The sequence below is a fragment of the Blennius ocellaris genome (genome assembly GCF_963422515.1).
Source record: "Blennius ocellaris genome assembly, contig: SCAFFOLD_89, whole genome shotgun sequence".
Lineage (NCBI taxonomy): Eukaryota > Metazoa > Chordata > Actinopteri > Blenniiformes > Blenniidae > Blennius > Blennius ocellaris.
Window position 1 is genome coordinate 157,760 of NW_027661830.1, and position 26,241 is coordinate 184,000.

Below are 26,241 nucleotides of genomic sequence, written 5' to 3' on the forward strand. Positions count from 1 at the left end.
TTTCAGAATCAATATTTTTACTTTTACAAGAATTTGAGTACTTTTGCAGATTGAAATATATATATCTACTGAATTGGAACGTTGGAATGTGTATTTTGCGGCATGAAGACTCAAATGAAATCTGTTTTAAAAAGTGGTTTTGCAAAGTGTATGTTGAGCTGATTAGAGGCTTCATGTGGTTAAACAACAGATAACTGAGTTTTCATGAAAAAACATCCATTTCAAAAGGCCAAAGTCTCAATCTATTGACAACATTTCTCACTGAACAATGTTAATTATTACTCAGACACACATTTCACCTCCTTTTTTGGTGGATTTATGTTCAATGTTGTGTTTCCAGAAGCTTAATTGAAAACTTTCATATGAGGATGAGACTTAATATCAATTAACAAATGATTGATCTGCTTTTGTGACCTTTAGTCGGTAAACGGGCCTCGTTACACCGGGCTATACTTTAAATCTATCAGCTTGACAGCAGAACAAAGACTTCATACATCCCACGTGGGTAAATGTGGAAATAGAGTACGACCCAACTTCAACGGCTTCTTGTGGGTTTTTTCTTTTTCTTCTTCTTTTTTTTAAAAACCGTTTTCAGCATTTCTGAAAGTTTCTTTTCATAAGTTCTGCAAATACGGCACACATGTTCATTCATAATGACTCTGTGTGTGTGTGTGTGTGTGTGTGTGTGTGTGTGTGTGTGTGTGTGTGTGTGTGTGTGTGTGTGTGTGTGTATGCGGAGGCCTCTTTGGTCTCCTGCGGAGTCTGCAAAGATCATGACACTGCAAAGGCTGAAGTTTAACTGGGAACTCAGTTTATCTCTGACCAGTGTAATCTTCTGTAACCCCCCCCCCCCCCCCCCCAACACACACACACACACACACACACACACACACACACACACACACACACACACACACACACACACACACACACACACACACACACACAAACGGGTTTATCAGACTAACTAATAAAAGTGATGATTACATCTGCTCTGAGTAATCCCGTAAAAACTGGGTCTTCACAAGCAACCAATCCAGTTTTTGAGACAATTTGTAAACTGTCCATGCAATGACTCTGAAATACACAACAATGAAATTATATTTGATGTAATGGCAGCAGCACATTTTAATCCAGTCCACTGAGTCTCTAAAAAGTGACTGAATTCATTGTCCAGCTCTCTTTTGAAATGTGCATGAAATGAGCTGAACTTTCTCTCTCTCTCTCTCTCTCGCTCTCTCTCTCTATCTATCTAGCTGTCTGTCTGTCTGTCTCTCTCTCTCTCTCTATCTTGCTCTCTCTCTCTCTCTCTCTCCCTCTCTCTCTATATATCTATCTATCTATCTATCTATCCTTGACCATATTTTCTTTTGTAACAAGAAATCTGAAGAGTCTGAATTAATAATGATAGTTGATTTTAGAAGACATTCTTCAATATATATCTGTGTATGTATGTAAATTCTAAAATATATGGAAAGAAATGTAAATATTTAGTATATAAAAATTCTGAATCATGAGTTTATTCTACATAATTAATTTTATAAAATTAATCATTATTATATTAGAATAAATACTTTTCTTTAAAAAAATGTTGTACCTCAGATTTTTTGTGTTGATTTAGATCAACATTGTGTGTGTGTGTGTGTGTGTGTGTGTGTGTGTGTGTGTGTGTGAATAATGTAGATGTATTTGTGTGACGTTCACAAAGCATTCTGCAGGGGAGGGACTTTCTCTTCTACTCATGTCGAGTATGTGTGTGTGCATGTGTGTGTTGGGGGTGGGGTGGGGGCTTAAACCTTATGAACCCTCCCCTGCCTCATTGGCTCATTCAGGTCACGTGGCCACACAGAAGGTAAACAGGTGTGTTTGATTTGCATTACCTCCTTCCAGCTACATTTTTTGACCAGTATGTGTATCATTTGTTACGTAGAGGTTTTAGATTAGAGATTTAAAGACAGTTTGAGTGTTTTTTCTTTCTTGTAATGTGAAATGTTTACTTCCTGCCTCGGCTCCATGCGTTGTTTTTTTCCGGATCTGGTTCAATAATGGATAGAATTAAAAGTTCAAAACAGTAAAAATCAAAGAGAAAATAATGCAAATTAAAGATGATTTGAGTTATTTTCTTTGTTTTACATTTAATCTGAAAGCTTTACTTTCCGACCCTGCGTCTCTTTTCACTCCGTTCCCGTGCGTCTTTTCCAGATCTAATAAAGTAATATATGGATTTCAAAGTTTAAAACAGTGGAAAAAAGAAGGTGAATTAACGGTGATTTAAAGCAGCTTGAGCGTCTTTCCTCGTCATGTAACATGAAACCTCTGCTCTCTCTCTCTCTCTCTCTCTCTCTCTCCACTCCGTGCGTCTCTTCCAGTTCCGGGAGCGTCGCTGCGCTCCGGCTGAGCGCTGCAGGAAATCCTCCAAAACTTGCATCATCCAGCCCAGAAATCAGACAGCATGGACTCAGCCCGCAGGCACAAGTGACCGACAGGACGTTTGGCTCTTATCGTCCAGGTTTACTGGTGACCAGACCTTTTTTTTTCTTTTTTCTTTCCCCCTGAGTGGATGTTCCTCTCGGAGCAAAGTGCAAGGTCTCCTCACCGCAGCTCAGATATGAGCCTGGATCAGCTGTAGCAGCAGCTCTTCGCTTCTCCTCCTCAGCCTTCACCCATCAGATCACCTTTTTTTCTTTCTTTTTTTTTACACACTTTCATAACTTATTTCTACCAAACATGTCGTGTCTTTTACTGGGAGTCATACGAAGGTGAGTAACCGATTTTTCCTTTTAACTTAAATGCTCCCAGCAAGGTTATTTCTCATTTTTTAGTTATATTTATGAGCTATATTTCGACTTCATTTAAGAAAAACTGTTTGAGTCACTGACACTGATTTTGTTATCTTGAGATTAAAAAAATACTTTAAAACACAATATAGGGAACCTAATGCATATTTTTACACTTTTATATGGCAAATAATAATTTTCTTAAGGTTCAGTCAGCTTACAAACGCAGATGGGTATAGAGAAGAATTAATTATTTCTGTTACTTTGTTTTTAAGAAATACAGATTAATATACATTTTTCCAGCCTGTAACCAGATAATTTAGTGGATCCCAGACATAACCCCCCCCCCCCCAAACTGTCTAAAATACAATGCAGTGCGTGATTCAGATTACATTGACCATAAATGTATACCCCATTGTTTAGAAAAGAATTTTCTTTACTTGAAGTTCCAGAAAAGTGTCTGCAAATGCAGACCAATTGCTTCTTCTCGATCATTTAACACATTGTATACTTTATGTTTATGATAAAATTGCCTCCTATGACATTAAAAATGAATTTAACTGCTATAATTGCTCATAAAAGTGCTTCCTTCTGCTTTAAGTACAGGCTATCCTGTTTGGTTTTTTGGTTTAATGTCACAACACAAAACTGCAAACACTTAAATTATTTCTTGCTCAACTCGTAATGAGAGGGCCAGTTTTAGAGCTGACACACTGTAGGAGGCTCATAAGCTGATTTTTAATAACTGTTACCAGAAATTGTGAAAGCTTCTTGCGCTGTCAAACTTGTTGGACTTGCTCTCCGGCTCTCGTCTGCACTCACTGTGGCAGAACTGTGTTTTTCTTGTTCCCTTCATGAATGAAGTCTGTCTTCAGGTCGATAGTGTATTTATTTGCCTACTTTCACCCCTTCAGGCTTTATGCTGAGGCCACATGACTGCAGTCAAAGTGAGCACTACTCTAATGTGTGTGTGTGTGTGTGTGTGTGTACTTTTCTTTCAGCCATTAAGGATGCATGTAAGTGTGTGTGCTGGAGACTCATTCTGTTTGTATTCAATGGTTAATGGCTGAGAGCTTCACAGGATGTCCAGAGCTGGGTTTTGGCTTCCCTAAGAGAACTTTGTGTACCATGAGAGCATGTGTGATGTATGAAGCACGTGTGCATGTTTTTTCTGCAGCTTGTTTCATAAAGTAGACTCTGCCCCGAGAGAGGCTATCCACCAGGATCTGGGGGGGGGGGGGGGGAGGCGGGGTTGGGGCGTGTAGGCCTGTGGTGATCGAGGATTGGCTCGCTGGTTTGGAGGTGTGTTTGTAAAAAGTTGGGTCCTCTGCGTGGATCAGTCCTCATTCAGGTTTTCAAGTAGCAGCCTGCTGGTGAACCTCAGGCAGAGCAGGGGGGTGTCAGGAGGCAGAGATAACGCCGTGGAGGGGTGTATGACTGCACGAGGAACGGTCACAAAACGCTTCAGCCTCTCTAATGCAGATAAGAGACAACAGAGCTGCTGATCTCGCCGTCTGAAGAAGAAAAGCAACGTCCCTCTGCGCCCATTAATGAATTTCCCATCCAATCCTCCGCTAATCCCAGTCACACTGGAGACGATGTGCAGCTACACACCACTCATTATGTAATTGGCGGCGTGATGGGGCTGATGTACGGGAGAGCATCTTGCAGTGTGTGTAGTTTGTCCAAGACGTTGTGGTCAAACATAAGGGCCGTGGGCGAGAAGCGGCCCGGGACAGGCACTCTGCTCACAAAGACTTCACATGGAGACTCAAACTAGCAGCTTCCTCTTTGGGTTTTTTTTGGCACATTTCGCTGTATTTTGCTCAAAAGTTTCATTAAAATGGACTTTACGTTGAGATTGACCAGCGATGGTTTACAATGTCTGCAAAGTCAACCCTGCGAGGGGTGGTGGTCGTACCGCTTTTATTTTCTACATGTAAAGCTGTTCAGCTTTTTAGGCCAAGCACGTATCAGATCGTATCGACTCTGAAGAAAGCTGAAACAGTTCATCTGTAATTCTGCGAGGACTGTGTTGATTTCTTTCAGATTTAATGTCGAGTACTGAATCAGTGGAAAGAAGCAAAAATAACGCTTTATACAACTTGGGCCCTCTTTACACCGCAACGCTTTCAGGTGAGCACTTTTGTTGTGTTTCGGGCGTCTTTTTGAAACCGCGCTGACTCAGACCCAGCCTGCACGGCGACCACGCAGATTTGCTGAAAATGATGTCATCGCCCCACCTCTCGACCTGATAACCCCTTCTCCGAGAAGTTGCTTAGCAACAACAACAACGGCGGACGTGACATTTTTTAAGAATGACTGGGAGAAAAGATAGTTTTGGCTTGTGTGGACACGGCCTCGGTCTCCGTGGAAATGGCGGAAAGACAACTTTTCTGAAACGCAGCTACTGGTCATGCGCATCACGGCCATAGTGAAAAGTTCTTCTGCACATGCTCAGTAGATGAATGAATGTTTCTTCCAGAGTGTCATGACTCCCAGTCCATATTCGTTTGGGACTTGGTAGTTTTATTTTGACAGTCACCAGGACTAGCAGTCTAACGGCAACCACGAGTGGCCTCACAGGAAAACTACACAGTGTTCTGCTTTCCTGGTCATTTCTGTGTGAACGTCATTTTCAAAACGTTCGAAACCTTTCTGAAACCACGTTTCAACTTGAAAACATTGAGTAAACTGGGAGTTAAAGGGGCGTTGAGCCGATCCCAGCCAAGTGTTGGAGAAGAACAGTCCTTCACGGGGCAAATTCAAACTCTTTGCACTGTGGGAACGAATCGAATACGTGCAGAAAACCCATGAAAATACAGAACATGCAGACTCTGTACAGGAAGTCCCATTCTGGACCACTGCATTTATGATACATATGTGTGTGTGTATATATATATTTATTTATTGCAGTACGTGAGCTGGTCGTCTCCATGGATCGTCTCGGTGACTATTTGCTTCCTCACTAATAGTTAAGCTGGCGGCAGGTCCACTGCACACGGGGAGTTTGAACTCTGTTCTCAGCTCTTTGCCCCCTCGCCGTCGACTTGCACGTTATCTCTCTCGTTTTGAAGTCCTTAACATGCCTGCTGCTCCTGCACTTTGCACGGCGATACCACATCCATGCGTGTGTTTGTATGAAGTCGCGTGTGTGTGTGTGTGTGCGCGCGCGTGCTTTACTGCTCGTATAATAAATCTATCCCATTATTGGACTTCTCCCGTGGCCGTCGGGTGTTATAGTCCACATGTATGTTCGGAGGTAGAGCTGAGGTCATCCACATGCAGAACACAAATCCCCTCCCCACTGTGTGTGTGCACCTTTGTTGAGCACATGCAGCAGATGCTCATGCATACAGACATGCAGAGCAGCTGGTTTGTGTTTGTGAATATCATGCAGCCCACAAACAATAGCCCGACCCCCCCCACCCCCCGGCAGGCCCCCCTTTATGCATTTACCAGTCAGTTTGGGCTCTGGGCTCACGCTAACCGTCACCCTGGAGCAACATCAATTTTTTTTATTGGAATTGAGCTCGGAACCGTTGAGACCTGATGTTAAAGTGTTTCAGGTGATGGACTGCTCTGACGGAGACTCTTTACACTTGTCTGTATCATGTGTTTTGTGCTAACCATGGTATCCTCTGCCCAGGTGAGGCACCGTGTCTCTGCAGACCTCCAGGCATGGACAGCCTTGAGCTTTCCCCAGAGATTTGTTTGGGAAAATGTTAGAGACCGTGTAACTCAGACCGGCGCATCTTCTTAAACTAAGTACTCGTCCATATGAGCCAAAACAATCTTTTTCTCCCAGGAGTTCTCAAAAAAACCCCAAACCCATCTGCACGTCACAATGAACACGGCTCAACATGAAGCTTAAGAGTATGTAGTACATATGTCAGGCCTTTGGGGGCGCTGTGTCTCACCAAACCAGGGGATTAGGTCATCTTTATTTCCCCACAGATGGCAGTCTTTGCCGTCCACACCTCACCGCCTCGATGGGGTTTTGGAATTTCGGGGTTTTAAAACGCCGCCTCGTGTGGATGATCTGCTCAAACCGACTCGTTTACGTGAACCGGCATTCTCGTGTGGACGCTCCCTAAAACACTGACGTTTACATATGACCAGTGACACCGGTAACTCGTTATTTACTTCGCAATGCGTTACTCTCATTTGGAGGAGCTTCTTCCCTCAGGCTGTCCGCCTGCTGATCCTCAGAGAAAACGGAGCTGACAATTCTCCTTGTACATATTGTGTACTTGCAGTATTGACACTGGTCTACCCATATTTGTCTTTTGAGTACCTTAATTTTCTTTATTAATAATATTGAAGTATAGTGTGCTATTCTCTTTATTTATGTTCTAAATTGTATGTTTTTATGATGTCCTATAAAAACTTGTTTCGGTGCGGAACATGTACATTTCACTGCAGATTAAAGGACTTATGACTTTTTCAGTGACGAGTCATCCAACACGTTGCTATTTCCACACCAGTAATCAGATTAAAGTTACAGTGTGTTACTATTGTAGCGTCCAGCAGAACGTTGGACAGGACGACAAGTTTTTATGCCTGTAAAGTCACTTATTGACTGAAAATAACAGACATCGATTCACCGGGCTGCTCTGCCTCACAGAGATGTCATACTATGTTCACGCATGTCTTGTGGACTCGCTGCCACTGGAAGCGCATGTTAACGTCTGAACAGGCCGGACCTGCGACTCTCCACCCGGGACTGTTGGTGGCTGGTAATCTTCAGGCTGGTTGCAATATTGGGGAGAAAGAGCTAACGTATCAGTCTAGTAAGCAATGGGAAACTTGTTGAGTTTCTTATTTCACAAACTGACCACTGACTGGAGGCGAGAGTGTGAAAGCAGTCTGAGCGCCCTCTACTGGATACATCACACAAGGACGGCAGAAAAATTCACAGCATTTTATTAGTGGAAAAGAAAAAAGTGAATATCAGCGTCAATCTGCCAACTTTTGTCCAAATGCTGATTATTCTCTAATGGAATAATTGACCGACTCATCGACCGGCCGTCTAACCAATGAAACCCTTTTGGTTTTCTATGTTTTTTAACAGTTTGTACCATGAAAATGACAAGTAGAGGTGGATTACATCGAGTCTTGTTTGATTAACTACCTAAATGCACATCTCACAGTCTGCCAGCCTTCATTTTTGTGGTTTTCGTTCGTGTAAAAAAAACAAAAAACAATTGTCTGCGGAATCCACTGCAGGATGTTCTTTACTGTGAGGTACAGGTTGTATACCAAAGAGCTACTTGCAGGGCAGGTCTTTCCAGAAAACTCGTCTGTGCAGGAATGAACGAGGGAGACATTCGGTTTGTCTGTATGTCCGACGGTCCGAGGGTCTTATGTGTGTTTGCTGAATGTCGATTGTCCTCCTCCAGGCAGGGGGGCGTCGGGGCAGGGGTCGGGGTCCGCTCCCTGGCCTCCATCCCCTCGCTGCCCCCGGCGGTGGCGGATTTCGTGAAGGGGGCGGCGGACGAGTGTAAACCCAGCAACGTGCACGTGGTCACCGGCACGCCGGAGGAGACGGCCAACATCCTGGCCGGCATGGAGAAGGAAGGGATGGTGAAGAGACTCCCCAAATACCACAACTGGTGAGGCTTCATGTCCTCCTCTATTGTGATTTCGATCCCGCTCATACAACAACGCGCTCGGGTGAAAATGCAAAACTGTTGTTTTCGGCGTCTGTGTGCGACAACAGAAACGCTGCTACTGCTCATGCACACCTGGGAAAACGGTAATCGTTCACATCTGAGCAAATTCTTAGTTCAAATATAATTTTTTTTCTTCAATTTTGTCATTCACTTTGTATTGATTTTTGGAACATTAACAACCATACAAGACATATAGATAATAAAGAACAAAATATTAAATATATTAACCAGCCGGTAAACAAAAAAAAAAAAGTGAATCACTACAAACATTTACAGGCTCATTGGTCGTGTCATCATATCTCAGCTGTTCACACATTGGCAATGTCCTCAATGTTTACTTTCATCTTAGCCTCAGATCACATTGGAATCTTTATCGTCATCTTGATTTATATACATTACATCGTCACCTTTTCTTTTCATAAAGTGTGCTCGAGGCACGTCTGAGCTCACTTTGAGTGGAAATTCTAAAAAACAACAAAACAAATGTTATTTCCGCCTCAAAAATGGCCTGAATTTGAACAAAGTTTCCTCCGTCGTGTCATGACTCCCAGTCCTGGACTTGGTACTTTTATTTTGACAGCCACCGTAATGACAATCCAACTTGGTCGTCTGTCCACTGGAGTGTCTGTGTTCTCCCATTGGTAACGTTTATCGTGAATTTTCTCTCTGCCTATGAAACAGCACCTGCTCGTGGCCCCAACATGCTAATTACATCAGTCTTAGCGTTCCTGCCGTTTACATGTAAACGTTAAACATTTCTGAAACGACGATGCAAAAACAACGTAATCCATCACTGGAAGCGTTTTCTTGTGTAAATGGAGTCTCGACGTCTTTGCCCGGAAGCTGGTTGGCTCGTACCGACCCGAAGGACGTGGCTCGAGTGGAGAGCAAGACGGTGATCGTGACCAAGAGCCAGAGGGACACCGTCCCCATCCCGGCCGGCGGCGCCAAGAGCCAGCTGGGGAGCTGGATGAGTGAGTCGGACTGGCAGACGGCGCGGCGGGAGCGATTCCCCGGCTCCATGGCAGGTCCGTCTTTCAGCCACACTTTGTCACATACAATGTTGTTTCTGATGACTTGCTCCTCCTTTAAAAAGTCCCTTAGTTACTTTACTGATTACTTGTTTTTAAAAGTAACCATGTTTGATCGCCAGTTACTTTTATAGTTACTTTCAGATGCTGCCGACAACACCCCCCACCGTCTCAACATAAAAAAAAACAAACTGGTTTTTCCAAAAACTCTGCTGATCCCTGCCTGGCCTCATATTTAACCTTTGACCTTCATTCTTTGTTGTTTATATCCGACTCACGCTTTTCTTATCACATTTTTATTATTACTGGTATTTATTTACCCGGTGATGGAGTTGTAGTCTGTTGTTGCATTATCAATGTATTTATTTATTTGCACTGCCTACTCTATGCAATTTTTAATCTCCACCATTGCTTGAAAAAAGTGGCGGGGCTTCCTGCGAACTTTTACACAACTTATTAATTGAATAGATTTAAACTGTTTCGAAACTTAAACTCCAGATTTAAAGATGAATAGTACCCGTGTAGTTTTATTACAAAATCAAGCAACAGCGCGGAATAGTTGTCGTCACGTGAAACGTTGTTGTGTAAAAGGGGCCTTTGTTTGTGTGGTCACATGTTTAAGAGAAAATGACTTTAATGCTCCTCTCCTCAAACTGTAACGATTGGTCGCAATACACACCCATTATATATCTGAAATGGACCGAAAATGTCCTGAAATGAAAAACTGAGCAACTGAGAAAATGTATGTTTCATTTAAATGATGGGTTCAAACTGAATTACTTTTCTTCAATAAAGTATGGCGAAGCTTCATGGCGTTAAACAGGAACGACTTTAAAATGTTTTTCACAAAAAAATCCAAGTTTTTTTTTTTTTTTTTTTTGCACAACTGATGTGCTTTTTTGTATGGGAAGAACGATGGAAAAATAAGCTTAAGAAATGTAAAAAGAATAAATATGGAGGTTTATATTTAATGTGCTTGTGAACATATCAAGCTATTAAGATTTACATCAACATTTAAAGGACTGAAAACGACTCGTTCAACATAGATGGAAAAAGACAACATTCCTCATATTTTCTTGTTGAACTGAACAAAATGTCGTGTAGCATTCATAGATGTTAAACAGCAAACAGAAGACCATCTTCTCTCATCATTTGAAAATAAATTGGAACATAACAATGATATTAATAATACATTTAAATTTCTAGGTTTAAAAAAAAAATAAAGTTTCATCTTTTTTACATCAAATTTGAGTTTTAATTAACAAAATTAATTGGTCATTTCTTAAAATAAAGACGTACATCTTAGAAGAAGTCTCATCTGAAGCTCCACATGTTGAAAACTGCTGAGAGTTTTGAAACCTGTTTTTCTCTGAAGGTCAAACCTCGCCAACATTCTTTCTGAGTAATTTTCAAACACCATTTTTCTTTTTCTTCCCCCGAAGCAGAGAAACTATCCGGTGTCTGAATGTTTGTGAGGCCAGTCGGCTCAGTGTTTCTCTGCTTGAACACCTTCGTCCCTCCGCAGGTCGGACCATGTACGTCATCCCCTTCAGCATGGGTCCAGTCGGATCTGCGTTATCCAAATACGGCGTCCAGGTACGATTTGTCCTCCTCTCCAAATACATCAGAACCCTCGTGCTGCTTTATTACTGCGTATTGGCATTAAAGTGACTCTACATATTTCTGAATAAACACTTGATGGTTATTAACGGGTCAAGGTTACTCTATTGGTGCCTGAAGGTAGACTTGTTTTACAGGTTTGTGATCACTTTGCACGTCATGACAAATAAAGACACACGATGAACCAGACAATACCTGGTCGAGTGAAACAAGACGGACAGGACGAGAGCTCAATGTTCTGAGTCGGTGAACTGGGCCGTGGCTGCGTACACCCTCAGGAGGCTGACAATAACAGTCGTCTGCGTACTTGTTTATGGTTCTGTTGTCACGTCTGCTCCGACATGTTTGTGTAAAGGATAAATAAAAGGGGCGACGGCAGCCACCTTTGTGGAGCAGAACACTGGGCCAGACAGAACCCCATTTATTCTCACTCTTTGTGATCTTTCAGTTAAAAAGTCTCAACTCCACCAAGTTTTTGCAGATTTCAAGCTGCTGTAGAAGTCGTTTGGTTAAAATGTGGGGCTGGATTGTATTAACAGCAGAGTAGACGTCAATAAATAACTGCTGCAGGCGTCCCTTTATTCTCTACGTGTTTAAAAATGATATTTAGTAGAGTTAGAGTGGCGTCCTGCACTCCTCTGTTCGGCCTGCATGCAAACTGCATTGGATCCAGCCGGTGTTCAGTTTCCCTCAGTATCACATTCCTTCAGGTCGACCTCACTTTCTAAATTTCAGAATGTAAATTATAGAGGATTTTCTCTATTACAGTTGATGAGACATTAGATTTGGGATAAATGTAATAAAGCCAATAATGTCATAATGAAGTGTTTTTAAATGTTGTACAGCCAATCGTGACAGAATTGTAACAATCTTTCATGGTAATAAAGCCAATAACATAATTGTAACCATTTTAAATATAATAAAGCCAATAACATTTTTGTAATGGTAATTGAGTCAATGATGTAATACATTTAAATGTAATATAGCCAATGTAATAATTTCAACCATATTAAATGGAATAAAGAGAAAAGTGAAAAATGTAGTTGCACGCAAATTTTAAATAGGATATTCAAGTCATTATCCAAGATAACATTTGCTCGTAATCTATTACATTAATCCTTTATTCCATTAATTACATGATCCTGATATATCCTGGTTACACACAGTAAATAAGAGTCCGTCCTTGGAAGTAAAGTTTTATTTCTGCAGGTTCTGTCATTTCTGAACCAGAGATGGTGACAGTGGTCAGGCACAGTTATCACATGAAGTTTTCTGTCTTGTGTGTTTGTCCTGCAGGTGACAGACTCTCCGTACGTTGTGGCCAGTATGGGGATCATGACCCGCATGGGAACCCCAGTTCTGAACAAACTGGCTGAGGGAGAGGAGTTTGTCCGCTGCCAGCACACTTTAGGACGACCTTTACCCCTCAAAGGTTCATCTCAACCGCCCGAACCCACGGCGGTGCACATTCTGCCTTATTCCAGGAGTAACTGGGGTTTTCTTCCCCCATCCAGCTCCTCTGGTCAACTCGTGGCCCTGCAACCCGGAGAAGGTTTTGATCTCCCACCTGCCGGACACCAGGCAGATCCTGTCCTTCGGCAGCGGCTACGGAGGAAACTCTCTGCTGGGCAAGAAGTGCTTCGCACTCCGCATCGCCTCCCGCATCGCCAAGGACGAGGGCTGGCTGGCCGAGCACATGCTGGTGGGTTAGTGGGCTGAAGCAGGTGAAAACGTACAGACGGGCTACAACCAAGTGCTGATCAGGCACAATCTTATCGAGTACAGACACAATATTTTCAGGTCTTCTTTCAGTTTGGGTTCCTTCTACAGAAATGCCTTCCTTCAGGAAAATGTCTTAGTATGGCATTTATTCCCAACATATGCAAAAAGTAACTGCGGCCCACAATGTCGCCTAACAACCACTACAGGGGTGGAGTGCGTGCTCCAGGTGGCGCTGCAGAAGCTGCTGATACTAGTCGGTTTAATAAGGTGACATGTTGCATGTCTTAAGTCCCAGGAGGAGCAGGAGCATCAACCTGGACAACTGTTCTGTCTCGTCTGTGTTTTATGTCTTTGAGCCCCTAAAGGCCACACCTGTAATTACCACTTATCTCTAGACCTCGCCTATAGATGTCGTCAAAAACCATGAAACAGAGATTCAGTCTTTCAAAGCAATGCACAGTTGGATTTAAACTCGCTACTGTATTTCATTGTAGGTCGCCAGAAATGTTGCTGCTGGTAACCTATGATTGAGAGGAATGGCGCCACATTGTTACCTGGAGACTCTCTGTACTCACCCTCTCTCTCTCGCTCTCTCTCAGATCCTGGGGATCACCAACCCTCAGGGGGTAAAACGTTATGTGGCGGCCGCCTTCCCCAGTGCCTGCGGGAAAACCAACCTGGCCATGATGAAGCCGGCGCTGCCCGGCTGGAAGGTGGAGTGTGTGGGAGACGACATCGCCTGGATGAAGTTCGACAGCCAGGGTGAGGAGAGAGGGCGGGACGGAGAGAGGGAGGGAGGGATCGTGGTCAGTATATTGGCAGACGTTGGCGATGGGCTCTGTGGGTGTGAAGCTTCTCGTTTCTATGGAAACTGCTCTCTGACCACAGCCCGTCTCTGCAGGTAAACTCCGGGCCATCAACCCAGAGAACGGCTTCTTCGGCGTGGCTCCGGGCACCTCCGACAAGACCAACCCCTACGCCATGTCCACCATCGCCAGAAACACCGTCTTCACCAACGTGGGCGAGACCAGCGACGGCGGCGTGTGGTGGGAGGGGCTGGCCCCCCCGCCTGCCGGCGTCACGCTCACCGACTGGCACGGAAAGACCTGGCAGCCCGGTGAGCCTCCAGGTTCAGCCTCAGTTTCAGTCCCAGCAAGTTGCTGCTGCTCGAGGATGAAGCAGAAGAAAATGAATAACAATAATAATAATAATACACACACATATATTCAGAATTAATTTATGTAAAACACTCATAAGGAAAATGAAGGAAGAAATGGATGTATTGAGAATATAATATAAGGTAATATTATACATGTATGAAATATCAACATGTTATGTAGTATCTTACTACATTCTCTATATAAAAGACAACTAGACAAACAAGGGGAGGGTCAATTTTTTTTTTTTGTTAAAGATAAAATGACAACAAATTAATAATATACGGAAAACAAGCATAGCCAGACAAGATTAATTACAAAAAGAAGTGAAAAAGCTGAAATGTAAATAAGAGTAAAGGAAAACATAATGGAAAAAGGACAATAAAAAACACACAAAAATACTGTACATATTTAGAATCGACCCCCCCCCACAGACACACACACAGAATATGTCCAGTGTTTCTGCTGCCACCCGGTGGCGGCCTGCTGCTATGTCATGTTTCCATGACGTCCTGTCTCCACACACAGGAAGCTCCACCACCTGCGCCCACCCCAACTCCCGCTTCTGCGCCCCGGCCGCTCAGTGTCCCATCATCGACCCGCTGTGGGAGAGCGAGCAGGGCGTTCCCATCGACGCCATCGTCTTCGGAGGAAGGAGACCTGAAGGTCGGTTCAGTTCATTTCAGTGCAAAAAAAACCCCAAAAAGGATTAGATTCATATTAAAGAATAAACAGAGCTTTAAGAGAATAGAATAGAAAAATGCTTTATTCATTCCTTTTCGATATTTGAAAGTTTATTCCATAAAGACTTGCAGTCATACGTCCTGCATCACTTTGCACAGATTCCATCTGATCCCGTTGAATAAGTGCAGTAAACATGATGAATGGTTTCCGTTGTCAGGAGTCCCGCTGGTCTACGAGTCCTTCAACTGGCAGCACGGCGTGTTCGTGGGAGCCGCCATGAGATCTGAGGCCACGGCGGCCGCCGAGCACAAAGGTTTGTAATGTGCTGGAGCAGGAAACGAACTCGCCTCGACTACGACGTTCAGAAGATCTGATCAAGACTACAAATGTCACATTGTAGTTACACACACTTTTATTTTGTTCTCTGTGCGTGTGTGGTTTCATTACAAAAACAGCTCAAGCTGGTGGCACACAATATAAAAACGCCATTTTTGTTAGCATTTCCGCCGTTTCAGAACGATGCGGTTTCACATTGTGGAGGCAGAAAGAACAGGGAAGGTGTTAGTGTGACTTCTTGCGCTGACACTTTGTCCCTCCAGGCAAGACGATCATGCACGACCCCTTCGCCATGAGGCCCTTCTTCGGCTACAACTTCGGCGACTACCTGGCTCACTGGCTCAGCATGCAGAGCCGAAAGGCGCCGACTCAGCTCCCCAAGATCTTCCACGTCAACTGGTTCAGGAAGGACCCGGCGAGCGGCTCCTTCCTCTGGCCCGGCTTCGGGGAGAACGCCCGCGTGCTGGAGTGGATCTTCCGGCGCTGCGGCCGCGAGCGGGACGACGAGGCGGCCGCCAAGAGCGTGATCGGCTGGCTGCCGGCGGACGGCGCCATCGACACCAAGGGCCTGGGCGGCAAGGTGGACATGGGCGCCCTGTTCGACGTGCCCAAGGCCTTCTGGCAGAATGAGACCAAGGAGCTCAGGGCCTACTTCACCCAGCAGGTGGGTGCCGACCTGCCGCCGCAGATCGGGGCGGAGCTGAAGGCGCTGGAGGACAGGGTCCACCAGTAAGAACCTGCAAGGGACGGAAACGGAGCCGCCGGCGGGCTTCACACGCACCTACGGGTCCGAGTCGGGTGTAATGAGGCGAAAGGGGAACGTCTCGCTATTATCTCTGGTTTTCCCATTGAGGGACAAAAAAACGTGGCGCTTCAATAAATTTTTTTTTTTTTTCAAACACCAGCAGGGACGTTAATGTTCTCTTGTGCCTTGACGATGCACACCTTGATTACTTGACACTAACACACAGGGACGGATGGTGGTCGGAGCCAACATGGCTACCTCACGGTGCCTTTTCACAAAACGGTATTCAAGCTGCTTGCGTTTACACATCAATTCTCACTGTGTAGATCCATTTTATCTATTTAAAAAATTACTTTTAAATTTGCATAAACCGCCCTTTTCATTTTAATCGGAAATTTTTTCTTTCTTTATCTTATTTCTTTTTAACATAAGACTTTTACATGAAGGTCCTTTGGCTGCTGAGAAGTTTGTGGATGAATCTACATTTATTAATTCAGCCATTTCAGTAATGTTTGTGATAAAACTGTATGATTCCAGCTGATGTTTACACACGCACACTGTGAGATTATGGACCAATAAATAAAATGCGACAGAGATTATAATTTTTTTTTTTTTTAAGGTGTATGTTTGACAAGGTTTTTGTTATGGTGTAATGAATAAACAGTTTCAATTGCAGAAACAGCGACTTGTTTGTTTTTACTGCAACTTTCACATGAAGAAATCCACACGAGGGAAACTTGGTTCAGTATTAAAAAGTGAGTTTTCCCCCATATTTGTTTACAAATAGTGAATTGTATATTTATTTATATATGTATATCAATCATACTTAAAGAGAAACATTTCATGCCTATTTTGTTTAATTCACTGTCATTTGAGTACATTTAACAAGAGATTTTTTAGAATTCTTTATTAATGCAAATGAATTAAAAAATGGAAATTTTCGAGTCAATGTTGCAAAAACAAAGACATGAGATTACAAATACTTTATTGATCCCAGAAGGAATTCTTTTACAACCCTGCTCCACACAACATGATATCAAATAAGACAGGAGAGGGAACACTATCTACAAATCTATTTAATGATGAAAAGAATCAACTTGACACGGCCGTTGCTTTTTCTCCTCTTTTCACTGCATCGGCACTGGATCTTCTAAACTCCGCTGCATTTACGGACACGGAGCAATTGATGAACTCTTTTATTTCCACCTGCTCTGAAGTCCTGGACAGTGTTGCTCCACTTACAGCCATTTGTCCCAAGCCAAAGCAGGAACCGTGGCTCAATGGCACTACACAAGCAGCTCTGCGTGAGTGTCGGAGGGCGGAGCGGAGGTGGAAGAAGGATCGATTGGAGGGTTCGCACCAGATTCTTAAAGAGTGCTGGAGAAGTTATCAGAGTGCTGTTAAAGCTGAAAAAACGAACTATTTCTCAGACTTGATTTTAGATAATATCAGTAAGCCTCGAGTTCTTTTTAAAACTATTGGTTCTGTTTTTAGTCCGAGTCCTTCCACTTCATTGGAGATGTCAAAGAAAACGTGTGAACAATTCCTCTCCTTTTTAATGAGAAGGTTGCTGCTATTAGGGCCAACATGTCTCCCTCTTCATTGTGGTGTTCTGTGTCCACTCAGTGCTCAGCTGTTTTCTGTCAGTTTGAGTCTGTGACACTGTCTGTGCTCACAGGTATAGTTTCTAAACTAAAACCTTCCTCCTGTCCCACAGACCCAGTCCCTCCTCAGGTATAGTTTCTAAACTAAAACCTTCCTCCTGTCTCACAGACCCAGTCCCTCCTCAGGTATAGTTTCTAAACTAAAACCTTCCTCCTGTCCCACAGACCCAGTCCCTCCTCAGGTATAGTTTCTAAACTAAAACCTTCCTCCTGTCTCACAGACCCAGTCCCTCCTCAGGTATAGTTTCTAAACTAAAACCTTCCTCCTGTCCCACAGACCCAGTCCCTCCTCAGGTATAGTTTCTAAACTAAAACCTTCCTCCTGTCCCACAGACCCAGTCCCTCCTCAGGTATAGTTTCTAAACTAAAACCTTCCTCCTGTCCCACAGACCCAGTCCCTCCTCAGGTATAGTTTCTAAACTAAAACCTTCCTCCTGTCCCACAGACCCAGTCCCTCCTCAGGTATAGTTTCTAAACTAAAACCTTCCTCCTGTCCCACAGACCCAGTCCCTCCTCAGGTATAGTTTCTAAACTAAAACCTTCCTCCTGTCTCACAGACCCAGTCCCTCCTCAGGTATAGTTTCTAAACTAAAACCTTCCTCCTGTCCCACAGACCCAGTCCCTCCTCAGGTATAGTTTCTAAACTAAAACCTTCCTCCTGTCTCACAGACCCAGTCCCTCCTCAGGTATAGTTTCTAAACTAAAACCTTCCTCCTGTCTCACAGACCCAGTCCCTCCTCAGGTATAGTTTCTAAACTAAAACCTTCCTCCTGTCCCACAGACCCAGTCCCTCCTCAGGTATAGTTTCTAAACTAAAACCTTCCTCCTGTCTCACAGACCCAGTCCCTCCTCAGGTATAGTTTCTAAACTAAAACCTTCCTCCTGTCTCACAGACCCAGTCCCTCCTCAGGTATAGTTTCTAAACTAAAACCTTCCTCCTGTCCCACAGACCCAGTCCCTCCTCAGGTATAGTTTCTAAACTAAAACCTTCCTCCTGTCTCACAGACCCAGTCCCTCCTCAGGTATAGTTTCTAAACTAAAACCTTCCTCCTGTCTCACAGACCCAGTCCCTCCTCAGGTATAGTTTCTAAACTAAAACCTTCCTCCTGTCCCACAGACCCAGTCCCTCCTCAGGTATAGTTTCTAAACTAAAACCTTCCTCCTGTCCCACAGACCCAGTCCCTCCTCAGGTATAGTTTCTAAACTAAAACCTTCCTCCTGTCTCACAGACCCAGTCCCTCCTCAGGTATAGTTTCTAAACTAAAACCTTCCTCCTGTCCCACAGACCCAGTCCCTCCTCAGGTATAGTTTCTAAACTAAAACCTTCCTCCTGTCCCACAGACCCAGTCCCTCCTCAGGTATAGTTTCTAAACTAAAACCTCCTGTCTCACAGACCCAGTCCCTCCTCAGGTATAGTTTCTAAACTAAAACCTCCTGTCTCACAGACCCAGTCCCTCCTCAGGTATAGTTTCTAAACTAAAACCTCCTGTCTCACAGACCCAGTCCCTCCTCAGGTATAGTTTCTAAACTAAAACCTCCTGTCTCACAGACCCAGTCCCTCCTCAGGTATAGTTTCTAAACTAAAACCTCCTGTCTCACAGACCCAGTCCCTCCTCAGGTATAGTTTCTAAACTAAAACCTTCCTCCTGTCCCACAGACCCAGTCCCTCCTCAGGTATAGTTTCTAAACTAAAACCTTCCTCCTGTCTCACAGACCCAGTCCCTCCTCAGGTATAGTTTCTAAACTAAAACCTTCCTCCTGTCTCACAGACCCAGTCCCTCCTCAGGTATAGTTTCTAAACTAAAACCTTCCTCCTGTCTCACAGACCCAGTCCCTCCTCAGGTATAGTTTCTAAACTAAAACCTTCCTCCTGTCTCACTGACCCAGTCCCTCCTCGCTTTTTTAGTGCCCTCCTTGTGTAAGAAAGCTGTTGTAGAGCCTTTGATTAAAAAACCTGGCCTTGACCCTGCAGTTTTAGCAAACTACCGTCCAATCTCTAAATTACCTTTAGTGTCTAAAATTTTAGAGAAATGTGTTTTTGCACAGTTGCAACCTGTTTTAGATGCAAATGGCACCTTAGACCCGTTTCAGTCAGGTTACAAAGCTTTGCACAGTCCTGAATCTGCACTTTTAAAGGTTTTTAATGACTGATTCTGGAGGCTCTGCCATTTTAGTGCTTCTAGACCTCACGGCTGCTTTTGACACAGTCGACCACACAATTCTTTTAAACTGCCTAAGAGATTGCGTGGGTGTACCAGGGGGACCGCATTGGAGTGGTTTAAGTCCTACCTGTCGGGGAGGTCCTTCTCCGTCAGGCTGGGGGACTCCACCTCTTCTTCTGCCCCGCTTCACCGTGGAGTCCCCCAGGGATCTATCCTGGGACCCATTCTTTTTGCTTTGTATCTCCTCCCACTTGGAGAGATTTTTAAGAAGCATGGCATGTCTTACCATTTTTATGCAGATGACTGCCAAATTTACATGCCTATTGCCAAGAATGAGCACAGCCCCCTGACACCTCTGCTCCTCTGTCTAGGTGACATTAAGGCTTGATTGGCCCAGAATCTTTTAAAACTGAATGAGGGAAAAACCGAAATGATGGTATTTGGATCAGCCCTCACGGACTTGGGATCACTCAAATTATTTGCATCCCAAAGTCACCAGCCTTGGCGTCACCATAGACAGTGATTTTAGATTTGATAAACAGATCAATGGTGTTTTAAAATCAGGCTTTTATCATCTTCGACTTTTATCTAAGGTTAAGCCGTTTTTATCTTTTAATCTTTTTGAGCAAGTCGTGCATGTTTTTATTTCTTCTTGTCTGGACGACTGCAACGCACTTTATTCTGGCGTTAGCCACAAAGCACTTTATTCTGGCGTTAACCACAAAGCACTTTATTCTGGCGTTAGCCACAAAGCACTTTATTCTGGCGTTAGCCACAAAGCACTTTATTCTGGCGTTAGCCACAATGCACTTTATTCTGGCGTTAGCCACAAAGCACTTTATTCTGGCGTTAGCCACAAAGCACTTTATTCTGGCGTTAGCCACAACGCACTTTATTCTGGCGTTAGCCACAATGCACTTTATTCTGGCGTTAGCCACAAAGCACTTTATTCTGGCGTTAGCCACAAAGCACTTTATTCGGGCGTTAGCCACAAAGCACTTTATTCGGGCGTTTGCCACAAAGCACTTTATTCTGGCGTTAGCCACAACGCACTTTATTCGGGCGTTAGCCACAAAGCACTTTATTCTGGCGTTAGCCACAACGCACTTTATTCTGGCGTTAGCCACAAAGCACTTTATTCTGGCGTTAGCCACAATGCACTTTATTCTGGCGTTAGCCACAAAGCACTTTATTCTGGCGTTAGCCACAAAGCACTTTATTCTGGCGTTAGCCACAAAGCACTTTATTCTGGCGTTAGCCACAAAGCACTTTATTCTGGCGTTAGCCACAAAGCACTTTATTCTGGCGTTAGCCACAAAGCACTTTATTCTGGCGTTAGCCACAAAGCACTTTATTCTGGCGTTAGCCACAAAGCACTTTATTCTGGCGTTAGCCACAAAGCACTTTATTCTGGCGTTAGCCACAATGCACTTTATTCTGGCGTTAGCCACAATGCACTTTATTCTGGCGTTAGCCACAAAGCACTTTATTCTGGCGTTAGCCACAAAGCACTTTATTCTGGCGTTAGCCACAAAGCACTTTATTCGGGCGTTTGCCACAAAGCACTTTATTCTGGCGTTAGCCACAACGCACTTTATTCGGGCGTTAGCCACAAAGCACTTTATTCTGGCGTTAGCCACAAAGCACTTTATTCTGGCGTTAGCCACAACGCACTTTATTCTGGCGTTAGCCACAAAGCACTTTATTCTGGCGTTAGCCACAAAGCACTTTATTCTGGCGTTAGCCACAAAGCACTTTATTCTGGCGTTAGCCACAAAGCACTTTATTCTGGCGTTAGCCACAAAGCACTTTATTCTGGCGTTAGCCACAAAGCACTTTATTCGGGCGTTAGCCACAAAGCACTTTATTCTGGCGTTAGCCACAAAGCACTTTATTCTGGCGTTAGCCACAAAGCACTTTATTCTGGCGTTAGCCACAAAGCACTTTATTCTGGCGTTAGCCACAAAGCACTTTATTCTGGCGTTAGCCACAAAGCACTTTATTCTGGCGTTAGCCACAAAGCACTTTATTCTGGCGTTAGCCACAAAGCACTTTATTCTGGCGTTAGCCACAAAGCACTTTATTCTGGCGTTAGCCACAAAGCACTTTATTCTGGCGTTAGCCACAAAGCACTTTATTCTGGCGTTAGCCACAAAGCACTTTATTCTGGCGTTAGCCACAAAGCACTTTATTCTGGCGTTAGCCACAAAGCACTTTATTCTGGCGTTTGCCACAAAGCACTTTATTCTGGCGTTAGCCACAATGCACTTTATTCTGGCGTTAGCCACAATGCACTTTATTCTGGCGTTAGCCACAAAGCACTTTATTCGGGCGTTAGCCACAAAGCACTTTATTCTGGCGTTAGCCACAAAGCACTTTATTCGGGCGTTTGCCACAAAGCACTTTATTCTGGCGTTAGCCACAACGCACTTTATTCGGGCGTTAGCCACAAAGCACTTTATTCTGGCGTTAGCCACAAAGCACTTTATTCTGGCGTTAGCCACAACGCACTTTATTCTGGCGTTAGCCACAAAGCACTTTATTCTGGCGTTAGCCACAAAGCACTTTATTCTGGCGTTAGCCACAAAGCACTTTATTCTGGCGTTAGCCACAAAGCACTTTATTCTGGCGTTAGCCACAAAGCACTTTATTCGGGCGTTAGCCACAAAGCACTTTATTCTGGCGTTAGCCACAAAGCACTTTATTCTGGCGTTAGCCACAAAGCACTTTATTCTGGCGTTAGCCACAAAGCACTTTATTCTGGCGTTAGCCACAAAGCACTTTATTCTGGCGTTAGCCACAAAGCACTTTATTCTGGCGTTAGCCACAAAGCACTTTATTCTGGCGTTAGCCACAAAGCACTTTATTCTGGCGTTAGCCACAAAGCACTTTATTCGGGCGTTAGCCACAAAGCACTTTATTCTGGCGTTAGCCACAAAGCACTTTATTCTGGCGTTAGCCACAAAGCACTTTATTCTGGCGTTAGCCACAAAGCACTTTATTCTGGCGTTAGCCACAAAGCACTTTATTCTGGCGTTAGCCACAAAGCACTTTATTCTGGCGTTAGCCACAAAGCACTTTATTCTGGCGTTAGCCACAAAGCACTTTCCCGCTTGACGTTAGTCCAGAACGCTGCGGCACGACTTTTAACAGGGACCAAAAAACCAGAACACATCACCCCTAGCCTAGCATCTTTGCACTGGCTCCCTGTTCATTTTAGAATTGATTTTAAAATGTTGTTGTTTGTTTTTAAAGCTTTGAATGGACTGGCCCCTCAGTACATTACAGATCTCATCCAAATGTACCAACCCCCCCCCCCCCCCGCTCTGAGGTCTGAGGGCTCCAGCTCGGGGGTCCAAAGACCAAGTGTAGAACCAGAGGGGACAGAGCGTTCTCTCTTGTCGGCCCTAAGCTGTGGAACGCTCTGCCCCTCCACGTACGAACAGCCCCCCCACTTTGGACTGTTTTAAATCACGTCTTAAAACCCACTTTTATTCTCAGGCTTTTAACGCCGCGTGAGTCGTGTGGTCCCCTGTGTCCTTTATTTATTTTATTGTTCTTATTTATTTTTATTGCCTTTTAAGCGTTTTTATATTTCTATTTATTCTTTTAAATTGTTGTATTCTTATTTGTAGTTTTTTTAATGTGTTTGTAGTTTTTAATCTGTTTTTATTTTTATTTTATGGTTTTTTAGTGTTGGACTGTTTTTTTTTTTTTTTTTTCATGTGCAGTCACATGTGCAGCACTTTGGGAACACGTTGTTGTTAAAATGTGCTATATAAATAAAAGTGGATTGTATTGGATTGGAACTTTCAACGTGAAGCTGTGTAGGCGCGGTGGTGCAGTGGTGAGCTTTGAGGTGCTGCAAATTCATCTGCAACAGTCTCTCATCACCATCTATGGTCAGTAAATGAACAGAATTCCAGGTTAGTCAGAGTGAACAGGATTTGTTCTCCCTCCCATCTCTGCCACACTTGGTACGTTCCACTCAATCCACCGTGAAATGATGATCGTGTGTGGCGGTCAGACCTGCAACTTGCTGATGAGGTGACTGAAGATAAAGACATTTATATTTTCACAAAACCAATAGGATTAGTACCCAGAAGCCTTCTGGTGAAAAATACAGTGAAATGTCAAAAAATATGTCTCCTATAGGTGTTGCGTTATGGGTATTTTTACACCTCGACATCACTACGTTTGATAGCAGTGAGGTGGCTGGCTTTCATGTCACCATCAGTGTGGTGTCGTGTCGCTACTCTTAATTAATTTGTTGAAAAAATGTATTTTCTTTGGAAGTTTTACAATTTGTCTTGGTGTTTTGGCCGCATTGGAGCCTCTTGCAGGCCAGTTTTGGCCCACGGGCCTCATGTTTGACACCCTGTAATGATAGAGGAATCTTTTGTTTGCAATAACTCCATCAAGCTTGTGGTAGAATACCTCCACTGAGCGTTTGCATTCTTCTTTATGGAGCCTTTCCAGGATTTCAGTGCCTGATAAAATAATTGAAGCTCAACATTCTTCACTAAGTCACTTTCTTTGCGTCCTGAGAAGTTAAGGCCGATCTGGATGTTGTACAGTATGATAAACAAATCCGAGGAGCATTTGAGTGCATACAGGGAATTTTATTTTAACTGATACCAGAGACACTGATACCAGTAACTGGTCCAATACAGTCCTTGTACTTTTACTACACGAGACAAGCCAGTGAGTATCATGTGACGTGGTCTGCCAGCAACATCAGCAGCAGGGAGACAAGAGAGGATGAGTGATGTCAGCAGTCTGGAGATTCTTTAAGATTAATGAGAACGACAAAAGTAACACAATGAATTATGTTCTGCTAAACTAAAAGATAGTTGGGACAACATCAGCAACTTAATCACCAGCAACTTAATCGCCAGACACATTTGGACCAGCAGAGCTACAACGATGTTGTTGATGAGTTTAGCTGCACAGTGGATCCAGGGGGATTTTTACTCCTATTTGTGCTACATGCTAAATGCTATAACGTTTTAGGGCTGACACAACAGCGATGCTACATGCTCATGCTAAAGCCTGTTTGGGCTTATACACCAGTGACGCTACATGATACACACTAAAGAGTTTCGGGGTTCAAGCCAGTGATGCTACATGCTCATGCTAAAGAGTTTTGAGACTTATACACCATCGATGCTACATGCTACATGCTAAAGACGTTTGGGGCTTATACACCATCGATGCTACCTGCTACATGCTAAAGAGGTTTAGGGCTTATAGACCATCGATGCTACATGCTACACTCTACACCTTAAAGAAGTTTGGGCTTATACACCATCGATGCTACATGCTAAAGAGTCTCGGGGCTCACGCCATCGATGCAACATGCTACATGCTATATGCTAAAGAATTTGGGGGCTTATACACCAGAGATGCTACACGCTACAAACTAAATAGTTTTGGGGCTCACACCAGGATGCTACATGCTACACATGATTAAAATGATTCTAGGATAACTTGTCCACAAAACTGCAACCCCGGACAACTCGTCCGAAGAAAATAAATCCTGTACTTTTGCATATTATTTGTAATTGATATGTTATATATGTTTCATATATTTCTACTATATGTCCATATATATTTAGTATGATATCATATGGCTTTTTATTCATGTGAATAATGGTCTTCTTTGCACACATGATGCCCCCCCACCGAAACGTCAGCACTCCGTGTGCTTCGTATGCACATCCCAGCTCGCTAATGACTATCAGTAATATTTTAATCAAGTAAGTCGCTATTGGAAGATGCTTTTATATGATGCACATGACACATCATTCAAAGCGGTCAGCTATGAAGCGGCGTTGTACCGTTCCGCCATCGAGACACTACAATGTCTTTACACCGTTACAAAGATATATTTGTCCTGAGCTCGATGTCAAAAGTTCTCCATTTGCAATCCCACAGTTTAAAAAAAAAACATTGTTTAAAGTCTGCACTATTTTTACTGGCGTAATGATATTGTTGTTATGCGCACTGTGTTTGAGTCACATGTAAGCTGCTGGTCCCGGAGAGTGCAAAACATTCAACATGGAGGCAGCCGAAATAGATTTCCTCCTCGGAACAGTTCAGAGGAGGAAAACATGACAAAAACCTTTAAGGTGCTCCCTGCTTGCGTGGCCTGGGGGCCCTGCTCTGGCCGGTCCCAGCTTGGCGGCTTGGGTCGGGGCCTAGGGCTTTGCGCCCTCTACCCTTCTCTTGTGGGCCCCTCTTGCCTGGGGGGGGTCTTGTCTACACTCTCCGTCTGGTGCCTTCCGGGTTGGGGCGTGGCTCTCCGGGCTGGTTTGTCGGGGCTTCCCCGGGTCTGGGGGGCCGCCGGGTGCCGGAGTGGCGGAGTCTGACCCTGGTAGCCTCGGGCCCCAGGGTTGTGCTACAGGCCCCCCACAACAGTTCCAACCACACCCAGTGGACAAACCACACACACACACACACACACACACACACACACACACACACACACACACACACACACACACACACACACACACACACACACACACACACACACACACTTCCACTCCTCATCGATGAGATTTGCTGCTGATTTTTCTTGTTTCCTGCTGTTGTTCTTTCAATTATCAAAATCATGTTTTTGTTTTATGTTTTGTTATCATTGTTGTTGTTGTTTTTTTTTTTTT

General features: G+C 43.9%; 1 protein-coding gene across 1 annotated transcript; it reads left to right on the plus strand.

Annotated features, from left to right (window-relative positions):
• The first annotated feature begins 2,443 nt into the window (after positions 1 to 2,443).
• Positions 2,444 to 16,419, plus strand: pck2 (phosphoenolpyruvate carboxykinase 2 (mitochondrial)). The gene is made up of 11 exons (XM_080522298.1): positions 2,444 to 2,759; positions 8,180 to 8,392; positions 9,296 to 9,480; positions 11,009 to 11,079; positions 12,400 to 12,535; positions 12,618 to 12,805; positions 13,425 to 13,587; positions 13,727 to 13,942; positions 14,511 to 14,648; positions 14,884 to 14,979; positions 15,266 to 16,419. Exons 1-11 carry the CDS (start codon positions 2,728 to 2,730, stop codon positions 15,733 to 15,735), a joined length of 1,908 nt encoding a protein of 635 aa, XP_080378424.1. The 5' UTR covers positions 2,444 to 2,727; the 3' UTR covers positions 15,736 to 16,419.
• Positions 16,420 to 26,241: the final 9,822 nt, after the last annotated feature.